Below are 15,010 nucleotides of genomic sequence, written 5' to 3' on the forward strand. Positions count from 1 at the left end.
TATGTGATTGAACTAGAAGTATGTACAAAGAGGCTCATTATCTAGAGCTAGTGTAAGCATCTCAGTTGGCATCATGCATGATATCACATAGAGGACCCATAGCCCAAACCAACTTGCAAATTAATGGGTGACTTTTCAAGGCACTTTAAGAACCTCTTGACTATCTCTAGGTGAGTCCACACCATCTAGTAATGGGCCCCATGAGTACTTAGGTGCCTTTTTCACATGCTACCACATGGTTTTATGCCACCTATGCATCCCAATAGACAAGAGGTGTTACACACAAGCATAAGCTAAAGCACATAACGCTAGCATTCTTTACCTTTCACTTAGTATTTTCTCCTCCTAGTTTCTTTGCACTGTGTCTGCTTAATTTAATTATTTTGGAAGCCAACAAGAAGCGATATGGAGCATATACAAGCTCGTCTTTTGACGGTTTCTCAAAATTGCTTGATTTTGATCTCCTATGCCTTGGGAAACTTGGGGTGGAGTGGCGGTTTCTCAAAATTGCTTGATTTTGATCTCCTGTGTCTTGGGAAACTTGGGGTGGAATGGCAAACCAGCTAAGGTGATGGCACTCGTGACATAGGACCTCCTTGTGTAGAATCTTTTAATGTGTATATGATGATATTTCTTTTATGGGTGTTTCTTAGGTTAAAGATTCCTTGTAAAAAGACACATCTTATGGACTTATTGTATGATGTATCTCTCATGTCTATGCATGGGGATTGGCATTGTATGGTTTGCATCTTTTATTTTTTTTCATCACATAAGAGAATTGCTACAAAAGAAGAAGCAATATAAATAATATACAAGGATGTGTACAAGGTTCATAACTAATCCAAAATTTTAGAGAATCAAGTGTCACAATGAATGTTGTCTAACTTGCAACATCACTATCACACAAACTTGTGGGAATAGAGAAAACTTAGATGAGAAACTAATGTTGTGCTTGAAGTAATTATAACCTAATCTCAACAAATTGTAATTTCTTAGGTAAACCTTAAGAGACTATACAATATATATAAATATGAAAGCCCCTTTCATAACAAAAAGGACTAAGGAATGGGAGTCGCCAATAGGCAGGTTCTCTCTTGGCATAGTGAAATTGCCGGAGGGATTGACGACGCAAGGATATGTTTATAATGTTCATTCATCTTCTTATAAGATCATAAATCAAAACTTGATTCAAACTATGCACTTCTTGAACTTCACAAACTGGCATAAAGTAAAGGTTTAAACAAAAGAATAGTGAAGATATCTTTTCTAGTCTTGGTAGGTTAGACTTCCTAGTTTGCCAATGATCTCTAAGGGCGAATGGTGGACTTTATGATGATTAAGCAAAGTATATTTTGACTCACCAATCATCTAAGATAAAAGATGGATTTTAGGTCTACATTAAAAGAATATCTACCAACTTTGATTACTTTGGCACAAATCTTTGTAATGAGTCAATTACTTTTTTATCCTTAGCCTAAACCTTGTGGATTTAACTACATTGTACACACGTTTGTGTGTGTGTGTGTGTGTGTGTGTGTGTGTGTGTGTGTGTGTGTGTGTGTGTGTGTGAGAGAGAGAGAGAGAGAGAGAGAGAGAGAGAGAGAGAGTCTAGCTGATAATTTCTTCCTATGCAAAAAATTAACTTGTTCACCAAAAGTCTTCATCCAAAAATGCAAAAAAAGGTGCAAAAATAAACCCAAAAATTTGTCTTTCAACATGCATTCTCCATACGTATATGGTTGGCAATATTTCTTAGAGAGTTTTTTGTAATCTAACTTTTCGCGTGGCAGTTTATTTTCATCAAATTGAATGAGAAAGATGTGAAGCATTTAGGTTGAATATTGACACACCTACAACCCTTTATGAGAATTGGATGCAATAGGCATTTTCCTCATCTTATGATAGCAAGACGAGGAGTAGAAGCAGCACAATGAGGAGAGATTGATTGCATAGCCATAAGAAATCCAAAAGAAGGCTGTAAGTTTCTCAAAAGTTGATCTCATGCACTTGACACTCCAATGAGGAAGATCCACTTTGAAACAATCTCGGAAATGCGCAAGAGTCCAGGAATTCTTGTTGAGCAAGGACACGTCGATCTAAAAATGGAGAAAAAATAAAATATGTTTTCGTAATTTGAGGAGACAACTTTACATAGAAAAACAGATCCAGATTTGCACTCTTTTATTCAATTTTTTTTGTTTCCCCCATTGACGAAAATGTCATCATCCCGTGTGCTGCCGCAAGAAGATGTAGCTGCCGATGCAACCATAACCTGTCAATATGTGCAATGCTGCAGCTCAACTATATATATGATGAGTCTTCAGAGAAGAAGCAATAAGAAGCCAATGATCAAAAAATTAATCGAAGTTCTCCATGTGTGGAAGACAACCAATTAAGTAGGACAACGCTCTTGGAAAAATACACCTCGGCGAAGTCTGCATGTGGTAACCTACACGAATCAATCAATTAATCAAAAACTTGTGCATGGATGCAGTTTCATAGTTCTTTGGGGCAGTATGCGTAATTTTAAAAAAAGTCGTAATTTACGGTCATTATATGACAAAGCTCACCAAACTTCCTTCACATTAGTCTGTAAGCAGGTGTATTTATGCATTAAAAACACAAACCTCTCTTCAAGCACGGTACAAGATATTACACACATAAACCTTCGAAGGGGAGACCCGCATGCCTCTAGCCGCCCAACCATGCACCTTTATAGAGTGCCCCCCTAGCATGCATGCCGTCCACTTGGCAGGGCCTTTCCTTAGGGCCTCTACCCACGCGGCCAGAATAAGCCTATCTCCCGAGGTAGTCAGGGTGGTGCCAAAAGGAGTAGGTGAAGCTAGTGACAAAAGCCTTTGCCTGGGTGTTGGGAGCTCTCTTCTAGGTGTGAGCTAGAAGGAAGTGCCTCCATCCTGCTGCCTAAAGAAAAGAAAAGAAAAGAAAGAACAATTTACTGCCAGGAGAAAGGCTAAACTTAATGCATGCATACAACTGATATTACTTTTAACAATTACCATCAATTTTACCCCGACAAATACAAGATAAACAGGACATTTTCATTCAGGTAGTACCTTGTCTATGAAGGCGTAGAAATACATCATGACTTCACCACAGCTAACACGATAACTACAACGACTATAATGACACCAAAAGCGACAAGTAGCCAACACATCTGTACAAAAACAAGAAACCATTATCGAAGCCGCACATCCAGAGATCTTTAATAAAGGCGCTATGTTAGTAGGTCAAAGTTTGTAGAGAGAGTTTGAGAAGCTTGTTGACGTTGGAGTTACCAGAGATGAGTTGGATTTTTGACTTTTTGCAGCCTTGCCAAGTTGCACATTTGCTTGCTTTGTAGTGGAATAAGAGTTTTCAATGTTGGAATCTATGTCATCTGCTCAAAAGCACTTGAAAATGTTAGGCAAGTGATGTAGGTCAATATAATTTTCGACTAACTTGAAAGGATCCCTAATATGACAGTTTTGTTGATGGCAAGAAGACTTTCAAAAAGGGCTCAATCACTTATGAAACTGTGAATTTACCACAAATTTGTTCAGAACAGCAATGCCTAGGAATCTTTGCTGGTGGCCTTTGGTCATGACAATCATAAATGTAGCCTGCGACTCAGAGCCGACTGGAGCAGAGAGTGTACCAGGAATTTCCGCTGCAAATCACTGTGTAAATTGCAGAATTGTACAGTGATGATGTGGCAGATGCTGCCATGGCAATTCCCACACTGGATTTTGACCAGCGCTGCTCTTGGTGCCAGAGTCATTTTTAATATCAATGCATTCAAGTGCTTGGAAAGAACAGAAAAGCACTCCACACTTGAATGCTATTGATATTAACAATTGGTGTCTAGGCCATTAAGTTATTGGTGCCTGGTGCAAAAAAATACTCTAAAAATACCTGCTATTAATGATTTGGCACGGGGTTTGGGCCAATTACAGAGACGCCTCCTCGCTAGTGGTCTCTTCTTCTAAGCATGCAGGTCACAATTGATGTGGTCTCATCCCAACTTACTGTTCTGAGAGAGATCGAAGTCGCAAAGTGTCACAACTTGATGACGTTGTATGACCTTGGACCGGACCTGAGGAGAGGGGACAGAGTCAACCCAAACCGGCACTTGATCAAGGGACCACCATCTGTCGTGGCTGGATTTGCGCCGCAAATCCAGGTGGAAAATGCGGGTGCTGATGTGGTAGTTGTACGGACAGACTGACATGGCAGCTTTTGGGCGTCAAAATCAAAAGCAGCTGATGCCAACAATTTTGTGCACACAGTTTTAGGCTGGTAGGTCATTGGAGCTCGCTGCTGCTGCACCTCTCCCCCTCGCTTGCCTTCGTCATCGCCAGAGCTCACCGCACACGCACGCACACACACCCCCCCACCCCCCACCCCTTGTTTGTGCGCGTTGTCCACCTCTCACCTCCACCCTGTGCACTGTCGTACACACCCCCCCGCTGCTCTTGCCCCCCCCCCCCCGCCCCGCCCCCTCACTGCTGCCTGCTGCTCTCCTACACTCTGCTCCTCTCCTCTCCTCCCGCTCCTTAGTACCCCTCTCCTCCCACCCCAGCGACCCACGCTCCTCTCAACCACCGCCCCACGCTTCTCTCAACCAGCCAGCCCCCTACCTTGCCCCCCCACCCCCGGCAGTTCTTTTATCTTCCTCGTTGATCTCCTCCTGTTTATCTTCAATCACGCTAGTCGTGATTCACTTCAGCAGGAAAACGCCCGCTCTCACCATTCTTCGCAATAGCAAACACAGATGGAGGCTCGTGCTCTGCCTCAGAGGGACTCCCTCGTCCGATCCCGCCGAGCCCACCGTCCGACTTGCTTTGCAGCAGAGGTGGAGCGCCTTCAGGCCACCTCTGATATCTGCAAGATCATTGGCAGTCGACCCAGTAGAGGCAAGGTGCCCAACCTCCTACAAGCCCGTCTCCTAGCAGAGGTGGAAAAGATCGTCGACATACAGCTTCTCGGACGAGGATACTACCTGATCGAGTTTGAGACTCCCTAGATGGCTGCCAAGGTCATTTCAATAAGCCCGCTGGCCATCCGAGCCATCAGGGCTCATTTCCGACAGTGGCGCCATGATTTCGACCCCGCTTTGGATGTTTTTGCCGAGGAAGCAGATCTGACCATTTCGGTCTGCTTCCTGGGGCAGAGAAGAGAGTACCTCCTGCTTCTTTCCAAGATTGGTTCCGAGATCGGGATAGTCTTGAAGACCCCGTGCACGGAAACTTCAGTTGCTGCCAAGGCTGCAGGTATTCCTACAGTACGCGAAAAATAAAAATCGCCTTTCGCTACTCAGAAGACGCGAATAAATCGTAACTACTCAAAAACAAAAATATGTTACGGGACATCCGGCAGGAAAAATTAACCAACGTGAGGAGCCGGAGTATTACGAGTGATGAACCAAATAGATTGCGAGAAGCCAGAAGGAAGCCATGCACTCATACTGTGAACAGGAACTCCGAATAGCATGAGGAATTGGACCACACAATAACTCAAAAGAACCTTAGTGGATTTGTGGAGATTACTACAAAAGGAGGAGATCAAAAACTAGCACTAGAAAAAAATGGGGAGAGAAATTCTGGGAGAGCTATAGAGCATCGCACAAAGAGCTGAGCATAGAGAGCTTCTTGCAAGGGCTTCTACTCGGCTTCTCCCATCTTCTTCCTCGGGAGGCACGGGATCTCTCGGAGAGGCGCTCGTAAGCAGTCGTCATCTTCTTCGTGGGAGTACTCTTCTTCACTACTCATAGAAGCATCTTTATATGGTCCAGGTGATGGTATCAACCAATGAGTTGGATCATCTGTATATGAATTGGTAATAAATAAGTATTGCCGAGTATGTCCCCGTGTGTTGTCGGGTATGTTCCGTGTTTTTGTCCAGGATCAATGTAGCATCCTGAAGAGGCCGGTTTGCCTAAACTCACCAGTCGGCATTGATCTCTGTCACTGGTGGGTATGAGATCCTTTCGAAGCTTGGGCTTGTGGAGATGTCCGCAACGGCCCATGACCTGAGTGTTGGTCATGCGGTGTCGGGCTCCACACCGTAGAAGCACGATTCTCTTCGTCCGTAGGGGAGCGAGCGAATGGGTGGCCCGATCGATCCTTAAATGGTCCGGGGCTCTTCAATTTATTGTTTTCAAGTTTGATTTGAATTTATTCATGAACTGAGTTGAACAAGTTATATAGTTTTGTTATTAATGCATGCCTCATATAGAGGTTATGACTCAGCATCACTCCGTGTCAACACTCTCTTTCTCTTCTCCTCTTCTCTATCTTATCTCTCTCTCTACTCAGGATAGCACCAGGTGCTGGGTATTCGTGAGTTAGTCCACTCCTTTTTTTCCCAAGAAAAGATCCTTCTATTAGTTAATGAAACTGCCATAGGGCTACAACCACCTCTTCGAGAGAGGGCTAAAACAACCATGATGGGGAGACTCTCCCAATGAAAAAACACCAAATGTACAAAGAGACTAAATCAAGAGATGGGAGGAGGGAAGAGCCACACAGGTGGACGGTAGTGCTATCTGAGTAGACCCTAGACCATGGTGTAAAAAGGCCCAGGACGCCAGAGTCAAAGGAAAGCCTCTCTGCGCTCCCACATGCGGTCGGAGCTGCCCTGGAGTCTCTCGAGCTGTCCTCTGAGAGTGTGGATCAGCTCTAGCCAAAGATCGCGAACAGTCTCTGCTGGTGGTACAGGGCGAGCCTCAAAGATGCGGAAGCAGCGGACCCGCCAGATGAACCAGAGTGTCAGGCCACTGATGAGCTCCCAGCACTCCTCTCTCTCACTGCACCACTCCTATGGAGTAAGCTCTGTGGCAGGCTGGAGTGTAGGTCGGCCCCCCCTGCATCACTATCATCCTGCTGGTGGAAGATAGCTCAAACTGAAGTGTCGGGCCCGTGAGGGTGGACCAAGCAATTGCTCCCCAAGTGTACTGCCGAGCCGTGGAAAGAGCAGGCATCAGTCGAAGAACACGAAGCCACACCTGCTATGCCAAAGGACAATCCCAAAGACAATGACGCTAACTCTCCACAAGATGGTCACAACCACAACCTCTCCCAAAAAGCTGCCAAGAACTCAGCTGTGAGACCCTCCTCCTGCCAATGAGGTGCTGCAGCAGGGCGAGCCTCTCTCTGTGTTGCCAGTATGTGACGTCCCAGTCGAACAGTGTACTAAAAGAAAGGGACACCTGGGTGGTCTACAGAAGAGAAAGCGTCCCTCCAAAGCCACTCTCCAGGATCCCACTGTACTCGTGCCAGTGGACAGCACTCCCAAGCCCATAGTCTCCAATGTCTAGTCTCAAGAGCTACTGGGTCAGGATCGATGACACAAGTCCTCCCACAGATGCCCACCACTCGGATCCTCTGACAACAGCACTGTCACCTGCGGGGCCTCTACTGCAACTCGTTGTAAGCGTCTCTCACCCTGTAACTCGAAAACAAGGAGGGAACAGTCTCTGAGCAGGCCCGAACAGAGATGAGAACCGGCTCGAGAGGTGTGAGCCACTCAGCTGGAACTGCCTCTGAGATGTCCTGACACATGCTCTACACCCCTCTCATGCCCTGTAGCTGGAAACCCTGCAGCTCCTCTGACAAGCCTGAAAACTCTAACCAATCACCTAAAGAGCGTGCTGGACCCGCTGCCATGGGACCCCAGGAAACATGAGACTGACTACCAACCAAGTGGCCTCTCTCAGTGCTAACCATGGGGTTCCAAACAAGGGGCTGTCGTAGGCGCTCCTCCGTGCAAGTAGGCTATCGCTGCTCCAGGCCTCGCCGCAAATGCTCCCAAGATCGAAGCAAACTCACAGCAAAGCGGTCCTCCAATCTCCTACTCAAACCAACTCTGCGTATCTCTGTGAAGATCCATCCGATCGAAGGTCGCCAGGGGCCTCTTGCCTGAGGCACACTAGCACGAAGCCGCTGTCACAGGCAACACTACCAACCGAGAAAGCCACTGTCTTTCTCCAGTTGATCAGTGCGTCAGATGCACAACAGAAGGTCTCAAGAGCCTGCTCACACCTGTGAAGGTTGGTCTCCTAGCCATCCAAGTACAAGGCTGAGTCGTCAGCAAACTAAGCGTCCAGTAGCTCATCTCTCCGAATAGGAAGTGCTAAGCCCCGCAAACCAACCTATTGCGACACCAAAAACCGGCTCATTGCCTCAGCATAGAACAGAAAGAGGAAGGGGACAAGAGGACAGCCCTGTCTGACCGAACGTGTGAGCATGAAACGATCACCTCTACCTCCTGAAAAAAGTACCTAACTGTGTGCTCGTCTGTACAAAGCTGACACCCCTCTAATCCAAGCATCTGAGAAGCCCATCCTGTGTAGAGTGCCCTCCAGAAAGTCCCAGTCAACTCTGTCGTAGGCCTTCTCAAAATCGAGAAGAAGAATCACCAGATCCTCACCACAGAGCCTCGCTAGGGTAGAAGCCTCCCAAAAAGTAAAGATGTTGTGAAGGATACTACACTCCTTGACAAAACCAATCTGAGTCCCATGTATAAGGCTCTCTAGAAGTGGTTGGATCCTCAAACTCAGAGCCTTGGCAAGAATTTTGTAGACTGAGTTGAGGATGGTGATGGGGCGCCACTGTCGAATCTCATCCAAGGAGCCACCCTCCTTGGGAATGAGGTAGATCAGACCCTCACTCATGCTGTTAGGCATCTCTCCTGTGTGCAAGATGTACTAGAAAGCACTACAAAGATCTGGGCCAAGCAAGTCCCAGTACTCCAAGAAAAAATTGGGAGTCAAGCCATCCTCACCTGGACAGCTACCACGAGGGAGTGCACTAAGAGCCGTGTGCAACTCCTCAAGCTGAAGTGGCAGCTCAAGTCTCTGACGCATCTCCTCAGTCACAAGGCAAGGCATCTGTGCCCACACCTACTCCCTTCATGCATCCTGACGCTCTGACTGAGGCTCTGCAGACAGTAACTCACGGTAGAAGTCAGTAGCAACTGCACGCATGTACTCTGGCTCATAAGCAACTGACCCGTCAAGCCTCCTCAACTGACTGACCTTCGCATGCGTATGCCGAGGTCCCACTGCCTCGAAGAAAGCACCAGTCACTCTGTCACCCACCTGCGTCCACTGAGATGCCTGTCGATGGAAAGCAAACTCATGGCGCCACTCCTCTGTGCTAACAAGCGCCTGGCGAGCCTGCTGTAACCAAGGACTGTCTAAATGCTGCTCGTGCATCCTCTGCAAGGAAGCAACGCCCCGTCTGAGACGCTGCTTCTCCTCTCTCGTGAGAGCCAGGCGAGCCAAAGACTCCTGGAGAAAGAAACGACTAAGCTGAGCTAGTCCTAAGGCCACTCTGTCAGCAGGAGAATCCTGCATGTCCAAGCTCTCTGTCCAAAGAGCCTCCACTCGCTCTCTGAGTGCAGAGTCCAGTAAGACCCTCTCAGGGATGCCCCTTCTCTGCCTATCTGCCACTGAGAGAATCATTGGTGCATGGTCCGAGAAGGAAGTCCCTGCCAGAATGCCAACTGTCCCACCCAAGTCACAGAAAACGTCACTAGTGTAGAAGCGATGTATCCGCGATAGATTCAGTCCTCCCACTCTACGGTCCGAACGAGAGAAGGCCAAGCTGTCTAGGGGCCTCACAAAGCTAGAGTGTTGCCACACATCCAAAACCCTCAGAATCATACAAAACCTCTCCCAAGCTGCCAGCTCAACTCCATGCACAATAGCGTGGCTACCACCAATCCTGTCAGAAGGGTCCTCCAACATGTTGAAGTCACCCCCTATGCACCACTGCTCTGCCTATGCGACAGAGACTCAACAATCTGTGACCAAAACTCTGCTCGTGCACTCGCCACATTGGGCGCATATATGTTCAGGAAGCCCACAAGGTAACCCTGAATCTGCATAGTGATCCACTAAGCCCTACCTGGCACAATAATCCCTCTGTCCACAATGGCCTGTTGTAGAGACTCCGCAATAGTCATACATACCCCGCCTTGGATGCCTCCAGGTCCAAAAGCAGCTAACCAAAAAGTATCGTATTGTCCACGCAAGAGCTGACCACATCGTCTAATGCGGCTCTCACACAGATGATGCTCATGTAGCATGCGGAGATCAATCTCTCCTCCCACAAGGCAACGCTAAAGCTCCTGACGCAATCGGCCCCTCTGACGCTGAAACTAGGGCCCACCTAATCCCTGCACGTTCCATGAGACGATCCTCATGGGGAGCGAGAGAGAACAGATGCTGCCGCACTATCTTAGAGGCTAGCTTGGATGGGGAGTAATCAGCATCCGAGCGTCCTCTAGATAGGCGTGACTGCAAAGAGTACCTGGCCCAAGTCCAAGTAGACCGAGCCGTGCGTAAAGCAACCTCCTCTGTCCAAGAGTCCTCATGAATGTGTACATAGCATGGCGAGCACTGCGTATCAGCAAAGAAGTGAACCACAATGTGTCTACATCCTGCTGCATTTGGAGGGGTCATAGCAAACTTGGCCAAAGGCCACAGAGTCTGAAGCATGTCTGTAGCTCCTAGGTCTCCCATGTGGTGAGAGAACTCTAGGGCCTGTGTCTGGATCCACTCCAACACTGAGTCGAGAGTCCACTCAATCTGGTCCCTGCCGCAGAGGGGAAAAGAGAAGTCAACCGCTGAGTCCAAGGCCTCTATCCTCCTAGCTGCAAGGAGCAGAACATCAACCCTGAAGCACACTGCCTCATGGTCTGCTGAGGAGTCAAAGAAGTCTCATCGGCGCCGAATGTCGAAGCTCGTCAGACCACAAGGGACTACTGAAAAGGGAGACGCCTGTATTTGTAGAGGGGGTCGCAAGAAAGGTTGTCCCTCTCTCGCCAAGCGACTCGTGGCAAAGGCGCTGCCAAGAGATCTCCTAGCCGCCGGGGATGGCCCTGCCCCATGGGTCGACTGTGGAATTGGAGCGGAAGGGGGCATGTAGGAGCAAGGGGAGGTGCGGGAGGGGAAAGTGGGGGAGAAGAGGGGCGAGGAGGAGGGGCGGCGGGAGCAGGAGGCGGCGGGGGGGGGGGGCTGACAAGGAGAGGGGGAACTTGGGGGGAGGGGGGCTGTCACCCTGCTTAAGCTGTATACCCAAGTAATGATGCAACAGCTCCAAATCTTTCATCTTGAAAGTAGCATTCGAATCAGCCTTAAATTCAGCAATATGTGCCTCATTCGGACCAGTGATGAGCAAATCATCCACATATAAAACAACGATGAGAAGTACATCGCCCTCATGCTTTACATACAAAGTGCTTTTTGTTGGAGTGTTACGAAAGCCTCGTTTGACCAAATGAGTGTCAACTTTCTCATACCAAGCACGAGGCGATTGCTTCAACCCATACAAAGCTTTCTTACATTTTCACACTTTATCCTCTTGTCCTTTCTTGAAAAAACCGTGAGGCTACGTTACTCACCATTCAAGAAAACAGAAACAATGTCTAATTGATGTACATCCCAACCAAAATGAGCTACCAATGCACATAGAAAACGCCCAGTAGATAGTCATACGACAAGTGGGAGCAAAAGTCTCTTCATAATCTATGCCTTTTTGTTGTGCATAGCCTTTTGCAACAAGTCAAGCCTTATAGCGATCGATCTCACCATTCGGCTTGCATTTCAACTTGTAAACCCACTTCGTACCAATGGCCTTTTTGCCAGGAGGCAAATCACATAAAGTCCATGTGTCATTTTCTATAAGTGCATCATATTCTGATTGCATGGCAGTCATCCAATTTTCTGAATTCTGTGCTTCATGAAAAGACGGAGGTTCTCAACATCGCATAAACTAGAAACAGCCAAAGCATAGCAATCTGATGCATAAGATATGGTGAGAACTTGAACAAGTACGACTAGACAAAGGTGCATCCAATTTACTGTCACGCAAAGTATGCACCAGCCATTTTGGCATACCTCTAGTCTGCTCATTCTCAGCTCTTTCCTCATCAAGTACATCATATATATATCTGCATCAAAGATTGGCTGATCTGTAACATTTTCAGAAACCCCCATAGGCCCTCATTCGAATTTACATTCAAACTTCCACAATTGAAAAGAGGCAATAAACTGTCATAAATGTCCTGCGAGCTTACATTATTGTCTCTAGTATATGACAACAAGGCCTGAACAGAATCTTCCACAAACACAACATCCCGTGAAACCAAGATACGCTTTGTTTGCGGATGGTACAACCTATAGCCTTGTCTTTCAGCACTATAACCAACAAAAATGCACTTGACAGCCTTATCATCCAATTTTCTACATTGCGTTTGTGGCACCAAAGCATAAGCCAAACACCCAAAAACGCACATGTGATCAATAGATGGCTTTCTATCATTTCATGCTTCAGATGGAGTCATAGACTGCAAAGCTTTCTTAGGACACCTGTTGAGTATATAAGTGGCACACATAATGGCCTCAAGCCAAAACGAATTTGGCAAAGCTTTACTTTTGACCATACATCTTTCCATCTCCATAAGCGACCTGTTCTTTCTTTTGCATAATCTTCGACTCCAACTCTTTACGCACCAATGCAATTTTAGCCTCATTGCAACTTGCATAAAGACCATCCAAAAATCCCTAGCCTGTTTTGCAAATTTTGTTGAACGAATATGAGGAGTAACAGTGCCTGCGCATCTCTTACATCCCAACGAGCTTGCTCAGCCGTGGGCAAAACAGCTCGGGCAACAACAACCTTGCCACCAAAACCTGCAACATCCTCAACATCGCCTACATCCTCAAAACCAGGACGTACATCAATGCCCTGCACAATATTCCAAACGCCCTTTGACACAAGGACATATTGCCCACATAAGAGTAATTGTCCCCATCCAATCTATGCTCAGCAACAAACATCTTAAACACATTTGTGTTGTTGTCAACCATCGCGAATGCCTGCACCTGATGTGTTAACTGCCCGAAAAGAGGAGAGACCAAGCGGGACCAACACGTGCTATATAGCACAACCTGTAGAAGACTGTAAGGGACTTGTTATGCAGAAAACAGCATTGACGAAAATTCTGCACAAAATGACAAAATTGCCTGCGCAGGATTGTCGGTAGTGGAAACGGCGGCCGAAATGAGCCTGAATCGAAAATTTGAGCAGACTTCGCTCTACAAACTTCACCGAAGTATTTGTCGAATTACTGACGCTCACCAAAGCTCACAGAAATCGGAGAGAGTGAGCAGGCGTGTGCTGGAGTTACTAGCAACTAAGCCCAAGAGGACGTAACCTGCTCTAATACCAATTGTTGGAATTAGGGTTGCAGGGAAACACACAGCTTGGAGAAGACTAAGGAAGCTCAAGGCACACAGTAAAGACTGTATTACTTAGTGTGCAATAGAAAGATAAGATAGCCCTAGAGTGATGGACGTACATACAATGCACGGGGGGAAAACGGTAAATCTCCTAGTGAGGGAACAAATGCCCCGGCAGTCCTAAGTGTGTTCACACATCACTACCACATGTATATGGTAACAAACACAAGGACTCTCCCACATATCACTACCACATGTATATGGTAACAAACACAAGGACTCTCTCTTAAACTTCCATGAAAAACCCACCTCCTAACCACAATCAAGGCCGTTTGCTTTCCTATCTTGAACATCAACTCATCAATCCCCCATGCTATCAATCAAGCTAAGCCTAAATATCCATTTCACAAACTTTTGGAGCCTATGTAGAGTGCCCACCAAATGAAGTATTTTGCAGAAAACGGCACTGACGAAAATTCTGCACAAAATGACGAAATTGCCTACACAGGATTGTCAGTAGTGGAAACGGAGGCCGAAATGAGCCTGAATCGAAAAATTGAGCAGACTTCGCTCTACAAACTTCACCGAAGTATTTGTCGAAATACTGACGCTCACCAAAGCTCACAGAAATCGGAGAGAGTGAGCAGGCGTGTGCGGGAGTTGCTAGCAACTAAGCCCAAGAGGACGTAACCTGCTCTGATACCAATTGTTGGAATTAGGGTTGCAGGGAAACACACAGCTTGGAGAAGACTAAGGAAGCTCAAGGCACACAACAGAGAGTGTAATACTTAGTGTGCAATAGAAAGATAAGATAGCCCTAGAGTGATGGACGTATATACAATGCACGGGGGAAAAACGGTAAACCTCCTAGTGAGGGAAAAAATGCCCCGGCGGTCTAAGTGTGTTCACACATATCACTACCACATGTATATGGTAACAAACACAAGGACTCCCCCTTAAACTTCCATGAAAAACCCACCTCCTGACCACAATCAAGACCGTTTGCTTTCCTATCTGGAACATCAACTCATCAATCCCCCATGCTATCAATTAAGCTAAGCCTAAATATCCATTTCACAAACTTTTGGAGCCTATGTGGAGTGCCCACCAAATGAAGTATTTAACCCATATTTTACTATTCTATGGACTATTCTGGAAAAAAGGCAACAGAGAAAACACAAAGATGCATGTTTTGCACTGCCAAGCTAAGATCAAAGAAAGCTTTTGCACAACATTGGTCTGCAGTTGTAGAACATTGTCTTTATGTGTTTCACATCAATTGCAAACTTGTCAAATGATCATGCTTTTTGTCCATTTTCCATACACCGAACTGTTTCACATGACCTTTGTTCCACTACCTCGACAAGGCATGTCTCCATGCACCTCCTTTTTTGACTTGAAAGGAGACTTAATTTTCATTCAAAGTCTTGCATTTTGACAGTGATCCACACACATATTCAGGGCGTCTTCTTGTATACATGACTCAATGGCTTGTCTTACTTTTCAGTCAAAGCCTGTTTTCCATCGAAATGCTTGCTATCATTGATTTCCATACTTGGAGTACCAAATTCCAGCATTGACTTCAGCCATCCCTTGGCAGAAGGATGGTCAGGTAACTACATGCAAACTGTCATAATCCTGCTTGAGTCTGCTTCACTTGTAAACATCTTTATTCCATATATGATTTAAATTATGCCGGTAATACATGCAAGCATCAAACCCAAGGGCATCCCATTGTAGGCCGATGAATTCCATGGAGTAAGT

The 15,010-nt window shown here is 46.4% G+C and overlaps 1 protein-coding gene across 3 annotated transcripts in view; it reads right to left on the bottom strand.

Moving 5' to 3' along the window:
* Nucleotides 1-2,097: 2,097 nt before the first annotated feature.
* Nucleotides 2,098-15,010, bottom strand: part of LOC147446074 (syntaxin-22-like) — a 60,508-nt gene continuing 47,595 nt past the window's right edge. Inside the window, exons 7-10 of one of the 3 annotated variants that reach the window (XR_015189849.1) lie at nucleotides 3,297-3,397; nucleotides 3,075-3,175; nucleotides 2,628-2,922; nucleotides 2,098-2,449 (exon numbers count right to left, since the gene is read on the bottom strand). Coding sequence is in view for 2 of the 3 variants with exons in the window: in XM_086525380.1 (XP_086381506.1) it covers nucleotides 3,101-3,175; nucleotides 3,297-3,397 (176 nt within the window). In the remaining variant the exon portion in view is untranslated. Of the gene's footprint in view, nucleotides 2,450-2,585; nucleotides 2,923-3,074; nucleotides 3,176-3,296; nucleotides 3,398-15,010 lie in introns of those variants that run through there. The other 2 variants (XM_086525380.1, XM_086525381.1) reach the window with 2 other exon arrangements.

This window comes from Adiantum capillus-veneris, chromosome 12 (assembly GCF_014529385.1).
Source record: "Adiantum capillus-veneris isolate H3 chromosome 12, ASM1452938v2, whole genome shotgun sequence".
NCBI classification, from domain to species: Eukaryota; Viridiplantae; Streptophyta; class Polypodiopsida; order Polypodiales; family Pteridaceae; genus Adiantum; species Adiantum capillus-veneris.